This window comes from Apis laboriosa, unplaced genomic scaffold, assembly GCF_014066325.1.
Source record: "Apis laboriosa isolate Shangri-la unplaced genomic scaffold, ASM1406632v1 scaffold42_cov153, whole genome shotgun sequence".
Taxonomy (NCBI): domain Eukaryota; kingdom Metazoa; phylum Arthropoda; class Insecta; order Hymenoptera; family Apidae; genus Apis; species Apis laboriosa.
Genome location: NW_025223257.1, coordinates 2411374 through 2437058, shown reverse-complemented (window position 1 = coordinate 2437058; position 25685 = coordinate 2411374). Strand labels below are relative to the sequence as shown.

The following is a 25685-nucleotide window of genomic DNA, read 5'->3' as shown; positions in this document are numbered from 1 at the left end:
TTCTCGCAATCCTTCTTCGTTTTCCGTCGTGGCAAAGTCGAACTCGGTGCGAGTAAAGCGAAGGGGAAACGAGGGAAGGAAGGAAGGAAGGAGGGGAGGGGAGGGGAAAGGCTAAGAGAGATAAGAGGGACGCGACACAAACGGGAAAGAGACGAACGGAGAGACGAAGCGGTTTCGAAGCGAGGGGGAGGAGACCAGGAACGAAGGGAAGATGGAAGAGTATCCGAAGGCTGTGTAGGCGCCATGTTGCGCCTGGCGATGACAAGAAACCCGATGCGACGGTAGCAGGGCCAACGGTACAGACAGAGGCGCTTGCTCGAACGCCTTGATTGGCCGATTACAGATTATACACGGTGCACCCTGAAGAGATGCACCGGCAACGAGATTCCCGGGGATCGGCTACCGCGATGCCGGCACACGGCTCTTCCACGTATGTGCGTAAACGTATGTGATTCGTCTACGCTTGGATGGTCTGCGATGCAAACTACCCTTATATGGGGAGAGAAAAGCGAAGCCTGGGGGGGAAAGTGGTTTTAAAGTGAAAGGGAGAAAAGAAATTGCGAATTTATCTCCTGTTCCACGAATATAGAGAAATTTTCGTGAATTTTTTTCCCTTTTCGAATTTGCGAAAACCTTGGAAAAAGTTTTGTGCGAGAAACAAATGCGATTTTGAATTCCGTACACAAAAGTTAATAATTCCATCTCGAAAGAGGGAATCTTTAAAGAGATTCGATCGTGCGTAAAATCTTTGGTATCGATCGGATATTCTTCGTAAAATTCCTTCGTAAAATTCTCACGAGAGAAGCTCGGTATCGTTCCTTTGCGCGTTAGATTTTACGCAACGGAATGAACGAGTGTATACGGGTAACGCGATAACTTTCTACGAAGCTCCGTTGAAAGTAACAAATTGGATCTAGAAATAAAATTCCAATTCCAGGGATACCTCTATTGAAAATCAACGGTGGAAACGGTTCTTGTTCCGTGTTATTTTGCAAACAAACGTGACACGGTGCCGCGATTACTCATCAGCCTGCGCCGGGCTCGATTCTCTGCGCCCAAGTGGGAAGGGGAACAACTCCCGCGGAGCTCAGACTAATGAAATTATCCGGTCCGGGACCCCCTGCGACGACATCACCAACCTACGACAGCCAGTTATCCCGTGATTACGCAGTTACGTATCACAACGTGTCTACCTATGTGAAAACCTATGGCCTTTTGACGTCTATTGAGCGAAGGGAGATCGGGGCACAAGTAAATCAATTTGAGGATCAATTTCCATTGTCGGTAAAATTACACTCGTTATATTCAATATTTACGAGATATAAAAATCTCTATAATCCACACTCTAAATAAACATGAATAAAAATATTAATCGCCATTTCATTTCTCTTCCCTTCTTTTTAATTGGGAAGAGAGATTAAAATTTAAAATCTGAAACGACGATTGACTTGATCGAAAATTGACAGAAACTCGAGGAATCGCGTAAAATCACGAACTTCGATTGTACGAGTAGATCGTAAATCGAGTGAACGCCGCTATATATATAAGAGGCAAAGATTTTGCGAGGTAGTTGAGCCTCGTTACAATTAGCTCGGAGGCGCGATCTAATAAATCGTTAATTGGAAACTGTGGGACTATCCGCGAGAAATTCATGGCCTCGAGGAGACCGGCTCCAATTATCCTTTTGACCACGGCTCCCTCCCTTAATAAATCGTTAATTGGAAACCGAGCCTGATAATTAGGGGAAAGCCCGCCGCGATGTCCACCGTGGAAAGGTGGAAAAACTTCGCGATCGTTCGGACACAATGATAATTTACGATGGCCTCGTTAACGTTTCGCGGCGCTCCGTTTCTCCCCCTCTCGACACGCTACCACTCTGGCAACCCTATCCCCGATGTCCAGGGCGTGGCGGATCGGTGATTTAGTAAAGTCATTTGTGCCGATAATGTTGACAGATGCCGTCCATCCTGGGTCCTGTTACGCTGGACTGTGCGCGCAACAGGATCTCCTGAGTGATTTCGAGGGGTGGAAACATGACTATCTCTCGCGAATATCGCGTAGAAATTTAGCACACGCGGCTTTTTTAATGGAAATATGGAAGGATCGTGGTATTGATGTTTCGACGAATCAAATCTCAATTTTGGATACAAAATCTTGGAAGATTAGAATCTAGAATCTTCTAAGATTGAGTGAATAAAAAGAGGGTTCGATTGTTTCGTTGTTTAAAAAATATTTTTATACTTTTATTTTTATATTTATATTTTTGAGGCTTGGAAGATTGGAAGACTTAGTTTCTAATTTGGAAAACTTTAATATTCTTAGGTGATTCCTTAAGTTTAAAGTGTTTTATGAATACTACATTGCGCTAACGGTACCTCGGTGCAATAAAATTCATTGCGGCAATTCGAAATGCGGCATCGGGGTGTAAAAATAAAATACGACGATTGTGCTATGTGATAATATAGGTAGGAATAATACATGGGTTAAATTAAACATCATCGTTGAAATAGTCGTATATATCTCACCCGAACTCAATTATATCTTCTTCTGAACGTAACATCGGAAGATATTACTTGTTTCCGTAGAGGGATTTTCCCGGCGTACCCGGAGCTGAACCGAATGAAATTTTCATGGAAACCTGGACTTAATTGCCGAGATAACGTGAAAACACAGTGGATTCCAGGCGTAAAGAGTCACGGAACAACATATCCGCGTGTTGTTTCGCGTGACGAGTGCGGGCGTGCATCATCTTCGTCGACGATCGTGCACGTGAGAACACCTTAGATCGGTACTTCCGTGAGAGGGAAGGAGGATTGATCGTGGAGAGAAAAAAAAGGGGAGGGGAGGAGGGGAAAAAAAAACGAAAGAGAAGGGACGTACTCGAAGAAGAAACTGACCTGCGTTTGCGTTAATCCAAGACTCGCCGCAAGCTCCGCTCTTTCCGGTAACGCGAGGTATTGCGTTCTCTGGAACCGCCTGTTGAGCTGTTGCAACTGAAGGCTGCTGTAAATCGTCCGTGGTTTCCTCATCTTCTTCCCTTTACCGTTCCTCAAGGAACCGCCGCCACCACCTCCAAGCTCGTCGACCAGACTGCCACCCTTGTCACCCAATGGCGAGAGGTCTGCGAACATGCACCACCCTAATATCAACTTTCAGAATCCTCGTCACCGATTGTGTACGAACTAAAGAGAAATTGAACAGAAAGTTGGAACTATTTCGATTCGACGTTTCGAGAACGGATTTGGGAAAGAAACGCGAGGGGAAGAAGATAAAACATACGGTAGAGTTGATTCTGGATAGAGAGGAAAGAGGATGGAAGGATTGTCGAAGATCGCGACAAAGGTTCGGGCGTAGGTAGCCGCGATAAATCATGATTAATCTCGTGTAATTTGCCACGTGTGATCGTTATCGCGGCGAACAATATCGGAGTGCTAACCATAGTGTAATTAATTAAAAAAAAATTGTTATAAATTAATCATCGAATAATTACGCACCGACTAAATAAACGCATCGTGCCAGCCCGGCCAACGCTATCGTACGTATGATCGCGCCATTATGTTTATACCCTAATTACAATGTAGCGTAATATGGCGTACGGTGTGAATCCTTGAACGTAACACAGTCATTTAGAAATCCAAACAGGCGAGCCTTGTCATTTTCCACCGATGGTGATCCAAAAAAGTGTCAACAGTGATAAAAATTCGCCAAGTACGTATCGAAAGTACGTGGCCTCTAATTTAACTTCCAATGCTTTCCGCGTTTCAGAAAAGATAGAAATGGAATAGGGAAGAAAAGAAAACGACGAAATCTGAAATTATAATAGCAATTTGGAATTAACGATATCGAATTTTCCGTGTATACGATGCCGCGTACACTGTACACATACACACTCACACACACACCACACGCGAGTATGCACGACGACGTAAAATTCTTATGATTTATTGCAGAAAGGGAAGCGAGGGCGTGTAAGGGGTAACCCGTGGATCAACGAGTTACAAGATCGATCGCGAAACGACACGGCCGTAATTCTGATTACGCGTAAAATAGCAGATACATTTTATTAACGAGCGATCCCGTTTGCACGCTGCTTATCCTCGCGAATACACCGCACTGCTCGCCGCCATTGTGACGAATGAGTAATCGTGTTGATATACACGAGGTTTCCATAGGCGAAAGATTCTTCGAGAAGGCGGTGTCCTTCGTTCAACGAGACGCTGTTTTTGCGCTGTCGTGACCGATATCGTCGAATACATTAACCTACGCCATATTCAGTCAGGTGAACGCGATAATGTTTATTCGGTGTTTCTATCGGTTTTATGGTTGGCGGGTGAGGGGAGTCATGATGTCACCGAATATATATCGCATACTTAAAACGAATAATGGCTGCTTTCTTATCTGTTTGTAATGCCTATATATATATTTTCATGTAATGATCGATGTTTACTTGCGAGAATTATTGAAAAGTACTATACCTCTGTTGGTGGTTTAATTGGGCGGAGAAGCAATATTTATATACTTGTGTTTTGAGAATAATAAAGAAATAATGTGGTAATTATAACATTTCCTGTTTAAAAATTTATATACCGTCAGCCAATTTCATATTATAATTGTTTTTTTGTGTTCAGATTAAATATATGCTTTTTAACATGCTAATTGACTAATATAATATTGATTATAATCTATATGTTTTTATGAATTTGTCACATTTATTCGATCACGAAAAATCTTCTTATCGAAATAATTTCATTGAAAAGAATCATTAAGAAATTTATTTTTTTAAAATATCATTCATTCGATTAAAATAAAATATTCGCCCACATTGATATTCCATAAATTCTGAAAACACGAATCCATCCATAAATTTCCACAAATGGAACACATGGTACGCTGTAACTGTACGAGAACGTCACGCAGTATCGAATCGCATTTCTTATCACGAACACAACGAATTTATCGCCGCTCGTTGGCCATTGATTAGCCGATCGACCGCCTGTTAATCACAGCCTCTGATGCAACGCAAGTGCGGCCAAGTAAGAAAAATCGGTGGACGAAAGGAGTTTACGGTTTTACGACACATTTTTCTCGGGTGTAGAGCGGCCGCGTTGCGAGATCATTAACGCTCGGCCGTATGCAAAACGGCCGCTGAAAACCGCTCGCGTCGCGGTGAAACTGCTACTTTGCCATAATTCGCTCATTTGCGAACGGTCGTGCGTTCCCAACTTCCTTCGCAATCTCGTTCCCTTCCCGATTTTCGCGTGTACGCGATCGATCGATCCGCCGGTTATTCAACGGGATAATCGTCCTCGAAGAGGCAATTTGCCGATCTATATATATATGTACATACTCCCGATCGTGGAACGTAAAACATCAATGCGTATCCGTCACCGAGAAGAAAAGCAGATAAACCATTTAGAAGTGGAATTTCTATCCTTAGATACGAGAAGTTCGGATGCAGATCAAATTTTCTTCTAGATAATTCTGTAGTCGTTGGTCAGTTCCATTATTTTAGAAAGAATATACATTGTTGTCGATATATAGAAAAATAGAATTAAATTTGCGAAACGAAACTCACTTTTGCTTGCTGAAGAAAATTAGGAAATTTAATACTGGTAAAAAAAAGAAGAAAAAAAAAGGAATAAAAATAGAGAAGATTATTGCAATATATTGTTAATGCGTTTATATCTGCATAGCTTTTGAAACGAGCAATTCTCGAATAACTGTGTGAACAGCAGTTTGAAAATCGTTTATAAAAAAAAAACAAAAGCATTCTCATTCGTATGTATATGAATAAGTATGCATAAATATCTCTGACGCCGGTACAAAGTTTCCGTACAAGTCAACGGTTTCCACGAAAATCGAATAAATTTCGGATCAAAAAATAACACCTTCTGGAAGCTGTTCGAGTTGCACTAAACACTAGAGTTGGACGAATAGTTTATCGTGGATCGCGCTGCAGCTAGCCGCGACCGGTGCACTTTGCGTGACGACCATTCGAACCCTACTTTTCTCATTGTCAGCTGGAGGAAGGGAGAGGGGAGGGGGGAGGAACTAGGATCCGGTTGAGTGGCAGCCGCACGATATCTACGGATGTATCTGCGCCAGAGAAAACACGACTTCCGCGCAAAATCCTTCGGACGAGATGAGCATCGAGACGAGGATCGAGGCCCATCGTCATCTTCGACGCCGTCATCCACCCCTGGCTCGAGTGCAGGCCGAGTCTGTGGGCGATCCGCAGGCGTGCTCCACAGGTCGGTGAAACGCTAATCCTTGTGAAAACAACCGTTTAATACCTAATCCATCACCCTGGGCCCGGGTTCGGGGGGGCGAGTTCGAGGGGCGCGCATTGTCTTTGAACCATTCCGGATTAATTTGGCCTGGTGGTTGGTCGCTGCCAGGTCCAGTGACTAATGTAGAGTTCGGTAAAGGTAGCCACGCTAATTGGATTCTGGTTCCACGGGCGCGTTCGCTTCTTCGTTGCAACTTTGACTGGTTGGGGAGGAGGAGGAGGAGGAGGAAGGGGGCGATGACAAGAGAGGGAGAAGGGCAAGCACGAAGAGGAACGATGTTAATGGCTGGTTCATTTGTCGCGACGATGAGATTGCTCGCCGATATATTCTATCCGAGGGAGGCAATGTTTGCGCATCGTCGAGTGTGAAATCGTGCAGAGGATCTTGGACAATTGTGTACACGATCTCGCCTCTCCTTTCGTATTCTCTCGGCTCTGACGTGTCGTCGTCGGTCAAGTCCCCGATGACTTCATTTAGAGGTATTGAAAAATTGATGGAAGAAATTTTACGCGCGATGATTTCGAAATGTGCTAGTTATATTTTTTTCTTTCATCTTGTTTCGTAATTAATCTCCTTGTCAACGACGTATGATTTCTTTTTTGTATATATATATATAAATACCAATTTGTTGAAATTGCTAAAAATACTTGGATGGGAATATGAAAATATATTTGGAGAAGATAAAGAATTGTGGGAATTTTAAAGTAATTATTTTCAATTAAAAGCTTCGAAGAAAATTCTCAGTTAAACATTCTACGAATTCTTCTCTTTTCTGAAATATTATTATTGTGGAATAATAAAACGTGGCGAGTATTTTGACAAAAAAGCTAGCTGTAGAGGCACAGAAGCACAGGTGGTTAGAGAAGCTCGAGGAGGATGTGCAAACAATGGCGTGCACCTTGGTAATTAACTCGATCGCGATTCTAAAACGATATTTATTATTTAATTAATTCAATCGCCTTCATCAGTGGGACAAACGAGGATTACGAGAGGAACGACGAGTAAATTCTTTCGTCGCAATTTGTCACACGCGTAAACGAGCCTCCTCGTAAACGATTAATCCCTAACGATCGGCACACGATACGTTCGAATTAACCAATTATCGCGGTACAACAAACGACGAATCTCGCGTTACAACGCGGAAGACGCGTGTTGTAAGAAGTGAAACAAGGAAAAAAAAACAGGAGAAAAAAATGGAAAAAGTAATTGCGACTGAATGATCTACGAGGATCGGCGAACGATCGATAAATGAACGGAGCGACACGTGGCGAGATCGTTCGATAAATCAATTTCCACGTTATCGTCACAACAATGTCACAACACTTTAATGAAAATCGACGGGACATTACGACACGACGCGGTCGTGGCAATTCGTCGGCCGGAGATCCAACTCCCTCGAGCGAAATTTTCTAGCCAGCCGATCCGGTTTTTTACGTACTCGTCATAATTCTATCCCATCGGAGCTCGTTCTAATGGTTTATGAAAACCGGGCACGAAAAAATTGTCATCCTAATGAGAGAAAATGACCTATAATCTGAACGATTCCACGGAACGGTCGTGGCCACTGAAGAACCCACATGGTAGAACGGTAGCCCATTATGATCCTAACCCTTGGAAAATGACACGCGTTTCTTTCTTTCGGCCCATTCGATGGTCAAGCATTTCCAATTTAATCGCGATCGATGTAAAAATATCAGGATCAGAAAAATTGCCGAGAATTCAACCCTCGCGATCGTTTACAGGATTCTTCCATTAGAGAAGAAGCGAACGATATCGCGTAATTCGCCACTGTATCTCGAGGGACGAACCCCTTTCGATGCGCTTCCTCATCGGAGATTCATCGGTTCTTTTTTTTTTTTTTTTTTTTTTTTTTTTTTATTCTCATAGCAATTTCGATAAACTCACCGATTTAAGATTATCTATAACCGATACGCCTGTGCTTACGAACTATCCGAAGGGGTGGTACCAATAGGTGAAAGCCTCCCGTGGTTTCCATAATGCAGAAACGTTGGAACGTGCGCGTTCACGGGGGTAAAAGACAGGTGGAAGAAGAACATCGGTCATTATTAATTTACGGGGGTGGAAAGGGTTCTCAGAGGGTTGTCGATTGTCTCCCCTCGTAGGGACGGGTAGAAGCGTGCATTTATAGCGAGAGTTTCCACGGAATGAGAAAAAAAAAGAAAAAAAGAAAAAAAGAAAAAGGAAGAAGAAGTGAAACTCGTGTAAATTCCTCTTCAATTAATTTAGGATTTGTCTTCCGTGTCGCGAATACCGTCGCGTCTAAAGAACTGAATATTGCACGTTTACATCGACGCCGGGGGTATTGTTGTTCGTAGCCGTCGATTCGTGGATGACAGCTTCATTGGAAAGACGATACTACACCGATGGTGGAATGTATTCGAACGGATAATACTAACGACGACTGGTCGTTTTCTTCTTTTTCCATTCGTCGTGGCGACAAGGTTAGTTAGTGAAGAATCGATACCGACTTTTCTTTCACGATGAATACCGAGAAATTCAGAGATAAGAATGTGTGAACGAATAATTGTATTTATGACATTGGTGAAATTTAGTTGGCCATTTATTATCGTGCGTATATTTAATGAAGAAGGAAATAGAAATGAATATTAAAATTACTTTAATAATAGATTGTCGATGTTTATGCGAATTAACATATTTACAAACATATTTAAATATTACAAAAAAATAATAAATATTTGCGACACCGTGTGCACATTATAGAAAACAATTTTCTTTAAACTTTTACTTATCGCGCGCTTCTTCATCTTTGTAATATTCCATTTATTACAATTAGTATAATATCTTCGTATTCAATTTCGTCGATTTTAAAATCTTGAATATATTTCGAAAAATTTTCGAAATATCTATACTTTCCAATAAAAATTTTCTTCAAAAACAAAATGATTAAATTTTCCATAAACATTCATAATCGATTTACTAGCATGAAAATCGAATTGAGAACAAATATCCTAATATTCCAATTCGATAAATTAGTATAAATATACTATATATACTTGAAGTTGAAAGAAATTGACGAAGCAGAAGAAAAAGAAGAAAAAGAGGAAGAAGAAGGTGAGGAAGATGTGGAAAGAAACAGTGGAACAGTTGCGTATTCGGCTGTTTGAATATCTAACAGTGTTTTTCGAGGACACTGGGAGACCGCGACTATTCTCATTCTGCCGAGGGGAGCTTTTTGTTTCGTTCGTTAGCCGCTTTGCGGGACTTTTTCGGGTCCCAAGAGGATTCTCTTTCCTAGTCGTATATCTTATTCCGCTTCTCGAACGTTATTGTGCCTGTCCAGGCCGTCGACCGACCACTACCTGCCACTCTAGATTCTCTCTTCCGTTTTCGTTCCTTTTTTGAATCGTGAACAGAGACTCCTTCCACATGAGAAATCAACGTTCGAGGCAAGAGATTCACGATTTCCAGATTTACGTCCACGGATCGACACACGTGACGTATTTCCATTGATCCGATCTATCGTACGAAGAAGATTAGATAATGAAACCACTAAGTGATGTTAGAAGCAAAGGAGTATCGTCTCCATGCAATTATCGATGAGTTATGACTGGAGTTATGGAATGGCGAATATGAATTTTCACTTAAGAAAACACGCAAGATTAAATGCATCTTTCTAAAGTAGAAATCTACCGGCGGGATCGGGCAACCGACATTATTCGAGGAATTAGGAAATATTATAATCGCATAACCACGAGGCTGGCACGATGCTTCTTTACAATATATCTCTTTGACAGTTGAAGTCCATTGCGGATATTTACCGCATCTCGAATTCAAAATTGATTTCAAATCGTCCGATCGAAAACTTTGAAAAGTTCACGGTGAATTCGAATCTCATCCACGTTGATTAATTACAAATCGACACAGCAATCATCACCGTGAACCTTCCAACACCCTCTCGTCCCAAGAAATCACCAAAATATCACGCTTAAGACAAGACGTCGAAATTCAACAACATCCTCACGACCCGATCACGACAACGATTGACCACGGATTTCGAGGGACGGAGGAGACCAACAACTAGGTTAACTATTCTAATAATAGAAATATAAAAATGGCTGCGAATACATACAGTTAGGGTACTCACCGTCCTTGGGCGGCGAGGGGCACTGGGGCGCGTACGATCCCAGGTGATATCCGTAGGTGTTGTGTTGGTGCATGGGCGCGAACGGATATCCGGCCAGCGACCTAGGACTGGGGAATCCTGCATCCGCGTGTTGCTGGTTCCCGCTGCCTGGTCCCGACGTTTGGTGACTTAGCGCCCCGACTTGATGGGAGAACTGATGGGCGCCGGGCACGTTGTGTCCACCTGGGTAACCGCCACGCAGGCTGGCAGGGTACAGATTATTGTGTTGCAGCTCGATGAACGCCGATTTGCCGCTCTGCGAGACAGGCGTGCTCGAGGTCGTGCTGTCGCCGCCGTTCCCGCCAGGTGGTCCAGGTGTCACCGAGCCCAGCCCCGTGTGATGGAGATGCTGTTCCATGTCGGAACCACCGCCTCCTGCACCCGCGCCACCGCCACCGCCGCCACCGCCTCCGCCTGACGGTCCACCGCCACCCGACATGCTGTTCGGGGTCGGGGTACTGGACGGACAGGGGTCGCCCGCCCCGAATGGGCTCCCCAGGTCCGTGAAGTTGAGCGTCGTCGTGCTGCCCGGACGCTCCACCTTAGTCGCGACGTCGATGCCGCCGCCACAGCCTACGGTTCTCGCGGACAAACTCGCCGACGACGTCGTCGCCGCCGCCGTCGCGCGAACACCGTACGGGGCCCGAATCTTGGGGGCCTCTGTTTCACGATTCGCGACTCCTCACTACTTGTTGCCCGGATCACGGATACGTTGTTGGATCGTAGGTGAGGAGAAGAGGCGACATCTCCGATTTTTTTGGCGATTTATTTCTTTCTTTTTCACGTGGATGGTTTGGCTGATTTCACTGGTGGCGATGAGAGAGACAGATGGTTGTTCGTTGACTCGAAGAACCGATCAGATCAGTCGCTGTAACTGTCACTGTAATTGTCACTGGGTTTGATTACATATACATATATATATATATGTATATATATATATATATTGTTTCTTTCACGTGTTCACACGTATACACACTTATTTGAGAAATTTTTTGGTAGAGTTTGAGTTGGATTACAGTTAAATCACTAAAAAGCACTTCACCCGCGTAGCAGTTTACGGAACTGAATCCAACTGTTGTTGTTTGTATGGCGACAAAGGATGTACACCAAAGTCATGCACAGGAAGTTTCGTGCGTCACTGCGCGAGCTCGTCACGCGTCAGCTCGTCATCGATTCGCGGTAACGTTCTCCACGACCGCGTAAACCGGCCATTGATGTGCGATTCTTTTCACTGCGCGACGGAGCGCGGGTATCGCGCTCTCGATCCTCCCGATCGCGATTTCAATTACCGTCACTGTTAATCACGCCTCGATCGTGCACCACACTGGTCCCGGCTTAATTGGAGGGACACGTTGGCCGAAATCGGAAATCCCAAGATCGGCGTTATCGCAATTTGCGGTCCAACTCGTCCGACGGAGGACCGGTAATCTGCCGATCCGAATATTGTGCGGTCCTATCGTGACAGTACACTCGCGCGAACTGCGTGATTTAATTGTACGTCGCCGATGACACAGAGGCGTGCGCGCGCGCGCACGCTCGCTCTCGTTCAGCGGCAGCCAGCAAGTGCTTTTTCCACACGCGCGTATGCTGTGATTATTCGACGCCGATGAGCATCGTGGCTCGGCCGACGTGGTTGTCGACGTGAGAAAACGGTAACGACGATGCGCCGGCCAGGGTACAGAAGTAAGAAGAAGAAGAAGAAGGCGACGACGGCGACGAAGAAGAGAGAAAAGCACACACGCGCGCCTGGCCCAGTAACTGCAGTGCACACCGCGCGGCGCGGACCGGTATAATGATACATAATGAAGCCCGAGCCTCTCCCCGGAGCCCGGTGCACGGTTTCCGAAAGTCGCCGCGGTGGCGCCACTCAAGGCCACGCCCACACCGGCCGTTAGCGCGCCCACCGATTGGCCGCTCCACCATTCCCCCACTCCGCGACCGTGACGTTTAGCCGTTTGATTGGTCGCGCGGAGGCCATTATGGTGTCCGTGTAGGCGGTGGCATAACTCGGCCACGCCCCTCGATTCCTGACACCCTCGGGGCCCCTTCGCTCGTCGAGGTGTTTTCTCTACCTGCCCGGGGACCCTTTTCGTTCGTCGTGCGCGTACTACGCTGCCACTACTCCCGGCAGACTCCGTCGGGGGTATAGCTTGGCAAAGAAAGCCGGAGACCACGCTTCGACCAGCTACGCTTGTATGCATGGAACGCGGACTTTCGACCGCCAAAGAGACTCCCCCGGTTCCCCTATCGACCGCGAATTCGACGGGAATCGAGGGTTGAGGGTGACGCTAACATCTGGGACGCGAGTGAATTTCCTTTCTCCAAAGATCCGGTGGTTTTAGTTTTTGTTACGTTCCTCGAAATTGGAATATTCTTTCATTCGCGGTTCTTTTTTGTGACGCTTATTTTTATTTTATGGTAAATATTGCGATTCGATTTTTTTAAATTAATCAAAACGAAAAAAACAAATATTGAAATTGGAAATTTTTTTTTTTTTTCCTTCCAATTGGTAAATCGTGTTCTTCTGAATTTGACTTTTGTATTAAAAAAGAAGAATTTAAGAAGATGTAATGAAATAAAGAACAATCAAACGTCAACGTGACAGTTTGGCAACAGACGTCCTTGGCTCCGCCCATTAATCCACCGCGAAAGGAGTGGACCGGTATTGGAGGTGGAGCAGCTCGAACGACACGTTTTTCTGTTCTCACGTACACGCAACTCGTTTGTTAATTACTTGGATCCATTTTTCGAGGGGAATCTTCTACCGAACGTAGTCGGTACAGTAATTCTTCATTAAGGTCGTACACGCAATATCTTCGCGAATTAATTATTCATCGAAGATGTAAAATCATTTCTCGTAGTTTTTTCTCTTTCCTCGATATCCATTTTTTTTTATTTTTCTTATTTTTCTCATTCGTCAAATATTTTTAACGATTCTACAAGATGGTTACAATGATCGTAGAAAATTGCACACCGCGAAAAGGAACAACGCGTCGATCCATGTGACCTAAATTTTCCTCGAAAGATGCTAATCTGGCTGGCGGTCGCATTATAGGTAATAGAATTTTTTATCGGAACAATTTCGCGCCGGTTATGCAGAGGCCGGTAGCACGATGGAAGAAAAAAATTTCAGCCAGCGAGCAAATTTCGTAACGCGACTGGCCTTTTTTTGCCGATCGTATCTGTACGAATGCAACACGGTAGACAGGTGAAGGCGCTGAAAAGGATAAAATCCTGGATAATCCAAAGCGTGGTTGTTCGCCCACGAGCAATCTTTGTCTCTTTTCCAATCCGTATAATTAATACTCATCATCGAGGCAAATTTTTTCAAAATAAAATTCAAAAGAAAAATTCTCGATATTTCGTAATCTTTCCCCCCATTTGTACTATACCACGATAAATCACCACCTCATATTTCATATTATCGCAGAAATGTCGCAACACATTTTATCGAACGACGAGTCAACATCGTACAGTCGTCAAATATTTAGTCGTCCGTAATGTTGCCTGATTGCGAATGGGATGCGCGTCATTGGCTCCGGTTACGGGGCAAGATTAAAGCTGACAAAATCAGGACGACAGCAAACGTCTAATTAAGTCGAAAGTCTTGGAGCGGGTGGGAAACGACACGTTCCTCGCAGCCCACCGCCCCTTATCTGATCGTTCCTAATCGTCTTCCCAGAATTGACGTTATTTTTTTCTCTCTCTTTCTCTCTCTCTCTCTCTCTCTTTCTCTCTTCCTTCCCCCGACGGCAATTTTTTCCATCCATCCTCCATAGTTACCAACGGATCCATTGTTCGTCACAGATTTAACTAAGAATGGATTATTGCGGTAAATTTACCCAACCGCGTAATCGGTGGATAATTTTAATTATGCACAAACTTAAGCACATGTATGATCATTTTCCAAGGCGAGATGATTGAAGAATTAGGCGCGACAGAAGAAAAGTGGGAATCATCGAAGTGGGGAAGCATCGAAGTGGAGACAGCCGCGTTAACACGGGGGACATTTCTTTGGCCAAATGGTAATTACGTCTAATCAGTAATGCTGGCCACAATTACCAGGCTCGGCAGCGGGTATCGTCTACAATGATACTAGTTGCCGGATAATATACCGTTCATTAACATTGCATCACGTTCCGACTAAGCGCACACCTACTCGATGCTTCAATTACACGCGAATATTTATTTCCGATGCACCGTGAGATTAATTACACAATAACCGACCGCAATGGAAAGAGCTAATTTTCGCATAAAGGACGATTCAGATTCCGTATCCAAGAGGCTAGTTAATTCAAATCTATTCTTTGGTATTTACCATTTTTTCTGCAAACTTTTATTTTTAAATGTAAAACGATAATAACGTGATTGAAATCAATATTTTTCAGATTAATTTCAACAGATATCTTTTAAAAATATATATTCAACAATTTTCATAGAACATTGAACATTGATTTTCTTTCTCTCGGATTAACATTCAAGTTATTCTATTCACCCAAATAATGAGAAAGGAGAATTCGAAAAATCAGGTACCGAGACTCGTCGGAGGATTTTTAACCAGTAGGTCAAAGGCTCGAGGATAACCAGTATTCGTGTTTTAAAGGATCCGTTTCCTTCCATCGATGATTATAACCGGATGCAAAAATAACCATCGAACTGCCGCCGGTGTGGTGCTTAAAATCGAATTTTTCTACGTCTCGCGAAGAAAATCACTTCCCTCTTGATAATACGAGGGTACACGATGCGCCCTCAGGTACGGTACTAGGCCAAAAGAGCGTGGCACGCTCTTACCAGCGCGAAATTACATTGGGGGGCTAATTGCACGGCGGCGGTAGCGCAAACACGTGTCATCAGTTGACCACCACCACCACCACCACCACCACCACCGCCGCCACGACCAACACCACCGACCCATCGGCATCGGTATGGGAATCACCATGCAATGCCTATGGTGGGTAGCTGCCGCGGTCGGTTGTGTACGGTGAATTACGTAATTGAGGTAAATGGCGGCTATCCAGAGTGCGGGGAACTGTGCTAAATAAAATGCCATTCAATTAGGCGACGAGAGGACCCGCGTCGACGTTGCTCACCGTTACACTGTACGCCTCCCTGTGACGAGCCACCGTACAACTTTCCTAAAGCCGATAGCTCCTCTTCTCCCGTGCCCGAGCGAAACTTTCTACTTTAAAAAAGATCCCGCGACAGGAAGAATCGGCGGATAATTGAGCAGGCTTAATCAGCACGCCTTGTTGCTTCTCTTTCGAATGTCTGATCTCGGAATATCGGGATCTCTGTTCGGCGAATCGAATGAATGTTGAACTGTATTTGGGAAAAATGTGAAGAATTTAATGGAAATTTTTTTATTCGAATGAAACGTAAAAAAGAAAACAATTTGGTTATGACAATGGAGACTCCAGTAATTGGAGACTAAATAATTGAATAAATTTTATTTTTTGATTCGTATAATTCGTCCCTTGTCTGTGAAATGGAATAAATGATTGATGGAATAGTGAGGCATAGATAAAACTTCAATATAAAAGAATCTGAAAAAATGAATTAAGATCCAGATTTTTAATCGTATTCATAAAAAATTTAATTTTGCACAAACGTCTGCAATCTACAGAAGAATTTGAATAAAATTTACTGAACTTCCATTCAAATTTAATGAAAATTTTCGAGGGATGAAATGAAAAAATCGTTGGTATAATTAAACCTTAAGCACATTTTAGAAGTATGTGATGGTGTACTGAAAAATTTAAGCGAAAAATTATGAAGACCGAGTAGACTTTCACACGAAGAATTTTCAAGCTTTTATGTATCCGTCTAAATGGTGAAAAAGATACATCGACGAATTTCCGCATGTTTCTATATTTCTAAAGGACCGATACGAGGGATGAAAGGGGAAGAAATCGATGGTTTAGCGAACGATGCTCCTTTCTATGGTTTCTTAACACACCTTCCATTTTTTTATGGACCAATTTCGAAATTCTATGCATCGAGAGGGGAAAACAGAAGCAACCATTCTCCTAGTGGAAAGTAGAATATAAACAGTGGCGGCGTGGAAACCCGCGAACGAAAATTACACGGCGAAGTGGCGGTTTTATACTATCCACGTTCTCGTTTCCCGGGCAAATCAAAACGACGTAAAAATATTTCTAAATTACAGCGCGAAGTAACACTTTTATCGCCCCGGTGTAATTGCGACTCGCATCTCGCAAAACGAGAACTTTCTCTCGCCTCTACTTTCGCAGTTTCCGCGATCACCTCTTTTCCATTCCTTCTCATTTCCATTCCTGACTACGATCCAACGATTCTGCCCCTTCTTTTCCCGTGGAAAAATAATTTTCATCATCGTGGACAATATCGGATCGAACAATTTTTCTTTAAATAATTCTAATACAGATAAATCGATAAAATTAGAAATATAGAACAATGAAATAATGATCAATGAATCAATGAATTAAGAGAAAATTTAAAAACTCATTTCAAAAAGAGAAAAGAGAAAATCTTTACGTTAAAAATTACTGGTTCTAAAATTTAATCGAAGAAATAAAGTAAAAGAATTTAAAAAAATTATTGAATTTCAAAGAGAATTTCAAAGAGATGCGTTTTCGTTTGTAAAGTTCGAAAATTCCACATCCTTCGATTCGTTTTCATTATTCGCACAATCGCGATCACGAGGGTACGAGCAAAACTCGGGAGGGATAGAGGCCAGCCGATGGCAGATCTCGAAGAGCTGCTCGACGCCCGGAGCAGTGACAAGCACCGATCATAATTTTCGTTCTTTACTGCCAGGGCAGTAAAACCCTGGACGAGTATGGGTGGGCGTTGCCCGCAAACATTGTGTTTGACCGTGTTCTACACGGCATTACCCCGTCCAAAATCGTTTCCTATATTTAGCCATGTCCCACCCCCGCCTATACTTGGAAGTAACTTCAAACATCCTACGCGTTTGTAAAACTTTTCAAGAAAAATCGACGAAATCAGCTCAGCTGTAATAAAAAACGCCGCCTCGTTGAAACGAGTTTATTTTCAATTCTAAAATGCATCGAAACTAGGTATACATTTATACGTGCGGACACGCGTATAAATATTCTTTTTTATTTTCTTCTTCTTTTTCACGAACCTAGTTTATGCAGGCGTACAAACGTATGCGGGTATGAAATTATAGATCAGGTGCACCAGATCGCTGAAACATCCGGCTCATTAGAATTTCAGTTTCGTTTAATTTTCGATTCGTGGTGGATGCAGTTTTGCGATATCGAGAAAAACAAATCGCATCAAAAATATATCGAACGAGTTGCATTGTCACATGATGATATTTAACGAGATTCGCGAAATTGATGAAGGAATGAGAGAATAGAATGAAAAGACAAACAACAGAAGGAAGAACAAAGAGGCTGTTTTGTTCTAGAAACAGAAAGGAAAGTGGAGGAAATAACGTAAAGATGGTTTCTGTAAGGGATGAAAACGTCTTGGAGGAATGAATGGCGCGCTCATGGCGAGAATATCAATGAGGGAGAAGATTCGTCGAGTTTCTCGAGAATCGTGTCAATTGATGAATATTTACGAACATTCAGGATTTATTTATAGATCAAAATCGTGGAAAATTATCTCGAATTTTTGGTAGGAATTTGTAATTTATAATTTATCTGATGAATATCTTTGAATTATAATATAATACACGCGCACAATCTGATAATTAACCTCGGCGCATACGGGGAAATTAACGACGATCGAACTTCTTTAAATTGAATGTTTCTCGTTCCCCTCGCGATCGCAGGTTTTTAATGATCGTTCTAGAAAATCGATCCGATTCGAGATTAACCGGCCATTTCCCACGTTGAAATCGACGGAGGCAAAGATCGAGGAAAAAGGAGGGACATCCGCCGGTACCTGTAACCTTTCATTGAAGAGATGTCCAGAAGAGAGAGCCACACCCTTTAACGATGGCGTTCCTTCACCCCCAACCTGGCCGATCGTCACTTTCTACGATGAAACGCGGCATCCTTTTGTTTCTACCGTTCCATTCATCTAAAACAGCCGCAAGACCACAACGTTTCCTCTCCCTTTTCCACGTATCTGGAGAAAGGAAAGGAAAAAAGAAAAGAAAAATAACGCGGCGGTATCGGAGGGAAGATGGAGAGGGGAAAGGAAGACGGAGGGAATGGAAGGGTAGGAGACAGAGAGTAGGAAACGGGTCAGTATAATTACAGGGGCGATCTTGGCCGAGTTGGATGAGTGACAGTGGAGACCACCTTTCTCGATCTAATGGCTCTTCCGTTGAGGAAGTGACGATTCAAAATTAGCTTGGAAAAATTACGTTCCTATACGGCGACAAGATGAAGACATTGGAGTCATAAACCAAAATCTTACAAACGTATACACGTTCCATTACTTTCATTCTACTTTCATTAACTCCCTTTCAATCCCTGATCGGATACAATTAACAAAACGTAAAGAAGATTCTTAAGTACCTAAGTCTAAGAACCTCGAAAATTTTCATACAATTATATTCGACTCTCCAGAAACCGAACGAAGAAAGAATAATCTTGATAAAGTTGGGTTGCTCTCTCCTATGATAATTGCAAACCAGAATCTCCATATCACCGTTTCCTCGAGCCCGTGAGAGAAGGGTGGCTTCGTGGCCGCGTACAAAAGCTGGAAGACAATGGAGGGCGGAAAAAAGGGCGCTCGAGAGAGGAAAGGAGAGAGAGAGTATCGAGAGAGAACGTCAGCTGGCCGCGTTCTCGCGTGACGACGCTCCGAACCGTCGGTTCGGCTCCCTTCGTCGTCGTCGAGGAAGGTCCGCCTCGTGTATCTCTGTCCTTCATTACATGTATCGTGGTGGTACACGAATACACACGCATCGTCGTGTGTACGGACGCGCAACGGCGACGAACACGAAAGAACGGCAACAATCAGGTCGTGTGCGTGCCTGAAGCCGTGCGTGCACGCGCTCGCGCACGACCGAGCCTTCTAGCTTCTCTCTCTCTCTCTTTCTCTCTCTCTTTCTCTCCGTACTCGTTCCCTTTTCCAGGAGAACCGCACACGGGGTGTTCTCGCATGTGCGTGCTAACAGAGAGAGCAGCGCGGAACTCTAGCCACGCTAGCCCGCAGCGCTCGATGTCAACTCGTTGCCATGCATCTGCCTAACCGGCCTTCGGCTGTCACGCCATTGCCGTGGAGCCGTGGAGCGATCTCACCGTGTTGCCCTCATTCGCGAAAACCGGAGATGGAACCATAAATGTTGCCCCTGGGTGAGATCTATTGATCGTTCAGATAGCTTCGGCGATACGCAGGCCTATGTCACGTTTTTTAAATCAAACTTTGTATTTTTTTATTTGTAATATTTGGGAAGAATCAAAGAATCGATAAGTACTAAGTCATAAATAGATAGGAATGAAGCTTGAGTAAAAGATTTGTCTTATTCTTCGACTATTTGATTATTTGAACATTTTGTGTTTTATAAATTTTTGTACATTTGTATTTTATACAAATATTCATTGTCTAGTTACGAATTATCTGTAATGAGACCCGAAAGAGTTCACGCAAATCTTCTATTAGAATATAAGTATAAAATTTATTGCCTATCTTTCTACGTTTTCTACATTTGAAAATGATAGGAATGAATCCACGGTATAAGATCACGGCTTGTTGTTCAATTCCAAAAATAGCAGATTCATTTCGACAAGACTATAAATTTAACAACATTCTTCATCAATCACTTCTGTACCTGTTGCTAGCACCCTCTTCCTAAAGTGGAATATTTCAAAGAGGCCAATACAATAACTTCAACACCAACGAGCGAGACTCTTAAAAGGAGCAACGGTTAGCGAGGTATGAAGTCATCCCATCAGGTGGCCCATGATGGTTGCACGGTATGTACCGTTGATTGGCACGCAGCAGCAAGTGCAGAGAATCGCCTGCAGGGAAAGAAACGCGAAGATTCTTTGCGGGGAGAATTCGAGGGGTCGAAAGAGGGTGGTTAATCCCGTTGGGCCCTAACCGTAGAATCTCCCCTTCCTTTTTTCTCTCTCTCTCTCTCTCTCTCTCTCTCTCTCTCTCTCTCTCTCTCTCTCTCTCTCGTAACATAATTGGCCCCTGCTTGATCTCTAGTCTGGTGCCAGAAGGGATTTCTAGGAGTCGACTCGGGCCCAGTCAAATTTCACCGCCATTTATATCCCACCTAGAGACCGATATTTATCGATGATCCAATAAAAATCCGGATTCGATCGTTAAAAAAATACAATTGATTTACGAAGCGTGAGAAACGATAATGGCTCTCGACCGTGGAGGGAACGGTAGCGTTTGAATTTTACATTTCACCTTTGCCTCGATAAAAATGAGGAAGAACGTTAGCAAATGTGTCGTTCGAGACGAATCGATGAAACGATAAATTATTTCAGGCCGAGGTATATCTATATAAACGTGTAAATCGTATAAGCTTTATTGCGACCGAGAACAAAGGAGAATCAATCCGGGAGAGGACAGAAAACAGAGCCGATGAGAGGGTAGCCGAAATAATTAGCGGTAAGCACGAAGAAGGTCGGTCGGAAGGCCGTGGCCAGGAAGCGGCGTGGGGAGTCCTGTGATCTTTGGGAAGTCACGGGTCAGCTATGTGTGCTTTGGCTCAGTTTTTGCTGGCGAATATTACCGCGAGCAATTAGCCCAGGCTCATTAGTTACTGTCCAATCAATCAAACCTTTGATCCTCGACGGAAGGAAGATACTTCCTTGTAAAACTGTTAATACGTGGAAGAGGTTGCGACGAAGATTCCTGGAATCTCGTCCTCTTTCTATCTCTTGATCTCGTTTATTTCTCGATTTAACCAAAAGGATTTATTCCATCGAAGAGATATACGTTGTAACCATCGATATAAATTAAAATTATTTCTAAAAAAAAAAAAGAAAATCACGATGTAGGAGAAGAAGAGGAAGAAAAGCTCGTTGATGGTTTCGAAAAATCGAATTAGAGGGAATATCGAAGAGAAGGCACGACGTGGTGCAGCATCCATCTTCCTCAAGATCCACCGGTTGACCCTTTCCGCGGGAGTTAAACGAAAGACCAGGCAATCTACTCTGGCTGCTTGGATCCCGTAGATTCATTAGTCAACTGGCTAAACACTGTTGCCGCTAAGTAAGCTGTAAAGCTTGAACTATCAACCACTCGGGGAAAAAGGACAACGAGGAGATGCGTAAGGATGAACTCGATTGATCGTCGCCGGATGATCGTGCAGAAATCGCTGTCACGTGGCTATTAGATTCTTTCCAGCAGCTGGTCGCGCCTTAATGGGCCCACTTAAAAATCGATTAATTATAACCGGAGTAGGTTACCTTCTTCGGTCAGACGATTTTTACTTTCATCCGTGTTTTCTGAAACTTCATGAATACTCGGGTTTCACGTCTCACTCGGTAGTTTTATCTAATTAAAGATGTATCAACGATCAAGATAAATTAGATCCAAGTTGAATGCAGTTTAATACTTTGGGAGCATCTTTTCCCACTTACGTGTAATTGCAGCCTATCTATCCCTTTCTATTTTAATATACTGACATACGTATCCTTCGAGATTCTACGATTTCTGTTTCACTCGATCGTAATTCGAATCTAATTAAAACAAAAGGAAATACTTTCAATCGTAAAAGCTAATCTGAAAAATTAATTGATCTGTGAGTACCTCGCTCGTTATTCTTCCATCTACTCTTTAACGTATTCTTTTTGGCTAGCTCTAAATTATTTTAATTTCGATCGATTCGATCCCAAACTACCATTCCTTTTATACCAAAACAAGAAGGAATAAACCAATTCCAAATTGCTCAAACTCTCATTGTCGATCTTAAATCCCCATTCTTTTCAAATTTTGATTTCTATCCATCTTAAACTACTATCCTCGGACCTACATAAATCCTTTATAACGAAACGGGGAGGATCTTCTTTACTTTCGATTATCTTCGACACGAAATAACCGAAATACGAGGGCAGCACGTGGTCAAAACGCAACAGCTCGAGGGGACATCAGTACAGGGTGGTGTGACGTGGCCTGACACGATGTCGGGACTATCGGATCCCGGTGTTCGGGGCCAGGGTACATCGTGGCCGTGCATGATGTATATGGTGCGCGGGAATAGGGGCGGGGCGGAGACAGATGGGCGTGCGGAGGATCCCTTTGAGGCTGCCGCGTGCGGCGCCAGTGCCTCTGCCCTGCAACTTGTTCTTTTACCTCTTTGCCTCCATCGAAAACCTGCGGTGGATGCTCGGAGCGGCTCCACCGTGGAAGCCCTTTCCCTGGCGCCACTTCGAGGAAACCATCCTCGTCCAATCCTTTCCTCGAGCGGGAACCAGTAACGTCGTCAATCCACGTCCACCTTAACTACGACCAAATTTGTCCTCCGTGTAACGGCGGTCATCAAAACGGATCGATCAGAGAAAGAAAGAAAAAAAGAAAAGGGAGAGAGGAGGATCGTTGCACAAAGTTTCGTGGATCTGCGTTTAGACGCGTACGATACGTCATACGCGTATAAGGAATCGTTGGGAAGTGGAGAAGCAGAGGCTTGTAATGCGAATGTAATTACTCAATTCATCTTGCGTCCGGGCTAATTGCGCGTTCTACGTGATCTCGATTAGCCGGGCCAGCGGCTTTAATTGCCCCCGAGTCGATTTTACGAGTCGCGCGCGATTCGCGTGTCTTGTAATCAGACATCACCGAGCAGAGGAGATTGATTACGGAAACGCTTGTTTCTGCCCGGTTCCGTTCGCCTCATGACACTTTCGCCCCTCGTTATTAACGATCTACACCCTAGATCGCGGCCTGTAAGTGTCAGTCGGCGTGATCGCGAGTATCATTCTTCGCCAGTCCATCTCGTGTGTTTGTCTGTACGTGTGTCGGTTGATAAAAAGTCCGTTTTGCCTGATTATATAATTGGAGGAGGGGAGGGCCGATGAACGAAAAGGGAGGGCGAGAGATACCTTTGACTGCGCGGTTTGGGGGAGGGAGGAGGGACATCGCCTGGAGGCAACCGAGTCGTTTTACCGAGAAGTGTTAGGAGAGAAGAGGCAAGGAATTTCCCGCGAGGCTCGCGTGTCCCGGATTTCAGGATCGTAGGGTGAATCCTCCTGGCGTCCTCGATCTTCTCTCTCGAAAAAGAGCCCCTCCAGGGGTTGACTAGACTCCGGGTTAGGATACATAGGAGGAGAATCACGCGAACCCCGGGGCGATCGAAAGGTTAGCACGGAAACATCAGCCTCGCAGATCTCTTCCTCTCTTTCCTCCGTGCAGATCGGGGGGGAGGAAGGAGGGGGGAGAGGGGGGAAGAAGCCTCGAAACTGAATTATGACCGTTGATTACTGTCGTTCGAACGTGTTGCTTCTACACCGTTTTATCTTGGCTGCAAACGATCCTGTCGAATATAGAAGCGGCTAGATCTTAGAAGTGGCTACCAAAGCGATGATATTCAGCTTCTTCGTTCTAAGGAATAAGAAAAAAAAAAAAAAAAAAAAAAAGGGAAAAAAAAACGTGGAAATTTATCTTTAATCCCGAAGACGTGCGTGATCTCCTGGAGTAATATTATAGAAAGTACTAGTTACTCTTGGAAGATTGATGTTTGTAGCAAAAATTGGAAAATTTTGCCTGTAATGAATTTTCAACCGATGATGGATCTTAAGAAGAATTCTATAGGAGATGTATTTGACTCATCTCATCTCGAAGGCCAATATAAGGATTCAATTGATTTACGATCCGTCTCTTGAATAGGCATACGCGATATTGTCGCGTGGCAAATCTTTTTAAAAAAGTGTGGCAGGTAGCTTGAAAGATAGAAGCCGCATTGTCCATCTAATCCATTGTCACCAGAATCGCGTAACCAATTTCGAAGATAAAGATCGGTTAGCAGAAAAGATTCTGAATGGGTTTAACACCCACTAAAAATGTGTAAATATTTGATGCAAAAAACATGTCTGAAAGGTACTGGTGAGGCCACCGTGTTGGTCAGTCGGTGTCCTTTATAGAAATCAGGTAGGTCTTTGGCTGCGGCCGACCTTTGTAGTCGGGCCTAACCTCGTTTGTGAAACAAGCCGGCTACAGGTACGCGATAGACAAAGACCTCACCGCTTGTTCGTTCGCCTGTTTAGGGATCTGGTTATAATTGCTTTTGAGGTTTCCAATATACCACGATATTTTTGGGTTTGTTTCTTTTATTATACTTCCATCGATTCCCTCGATGAATCAAAGGAGAGTTAGAAATAGTTAGGAAGGAGGCCGTATTTCAAAGATTTTCGAGTTTTGTTATCAAATTGTACAATGGTTTTAAATTCGTGGAATGGAACGATATTCGATGCATTTCTTTTCACTTGAATTCGATTAGGATAGGGAATAGGAAAAAGATCGATTGATTCTGGATTGGAACCGACGTGAAATTTCGTGGTCACGAGTCAGGAGAAATCACAGGCTAGTCCAGTTTCCACAGCCTCCATTTACGAACCCTTTTCCTTGGAGCGCCAGGCGCCAACGTTTCACGCCTTCTCAAAGATCTATTGCTCTTTTTCTTTACTATGAAGTTATGGTTAGTTATGGGTCCCGAGATCTCTCAAAAATTATATTTCTTCAATAGTTTAGAACGAAAATTCTAATAAAAAACCAATCACGCTATATTACCAATAAAAGTAATTTCTTTAAAAAAAAGAAAAAGGAAGATAGAAAGATTCTCTTTAAAGAGAAATATCAAAAATTTGTCAAAAAAAAAAGGCTATAATATCGAGACTAAATTCCTGTCACAATGTTAATAAGAGCACCATTATAAAATAAATTATCCTCTTCAACTTGTACCTCTTCTATACTCAATCACCTCTTTCTTTTTCTCGTACACACCAGGAATCTCTCGCTCTCTGTTCACCGACCGTTTCAGTGCAAGTCATTCCAGAATAATTTATAACCCGAAGGATCGGCTAAACGGTCGGACTGAGTTAACTAAACGCCGTGCTAATTTCATTTAACGCCTGTATCTGCCGGAGCTCTCTGCGGGGGGTTGTTTATCGAGTGTCCCTTACGACTCGTGGCCTCAACCAACCCTTTTCCGCTTCTTACCTTCTCGAACGAAGCCGCAACTCTTCCGAACGATGCTTCTCCAGAAAGCTAAAAAAGGTTGTTTTTCAGCCTCCTATCCCTAATACCAATATAAGATCGGTACCACTTCTCGCGTGAAACACGTCGAGAGTCGAGGGCGAGACGGAGTC

The 25685-nt window shown here is 43.6% G+C and overlaps 1 protein-coding gene across 4 annotated transcripts in view; it reads right to left on the bottom strand.

Moving 5' to 3' along the window:
• Positions 1–12200, bottom strand: part of LOC122716197 (homeotic protein distal-less) — a 76529-nt gene extending 64329 nt beyond the window's left edge. Inside the window, exons 1-2 of one of the 4 annotated variants that reach the window (XM_043939063.1) lie at positions 10402–12200; positions 2898–3139 (exon numbers count right to left, since the gene is read on the bottom strand). In XM_043939063.1, the coding sequence (XP_043794998.1) occupies positions 2898–3139; positions 10402–10894 (735 nt within the window). In that variant the 5' untranslated portion in view covers positions 10895–12200. The remainder of the gene's footprint in view (positions 1–2897; positions 3140–10401) is intronic. The other 3 variants (XM_043939065.1, XM_043939064.1, XM_043939066.1) reach the window with 3 other exon arrangements.
• Positions 12201–25685: the final 13485 nt, after the last annotated feature.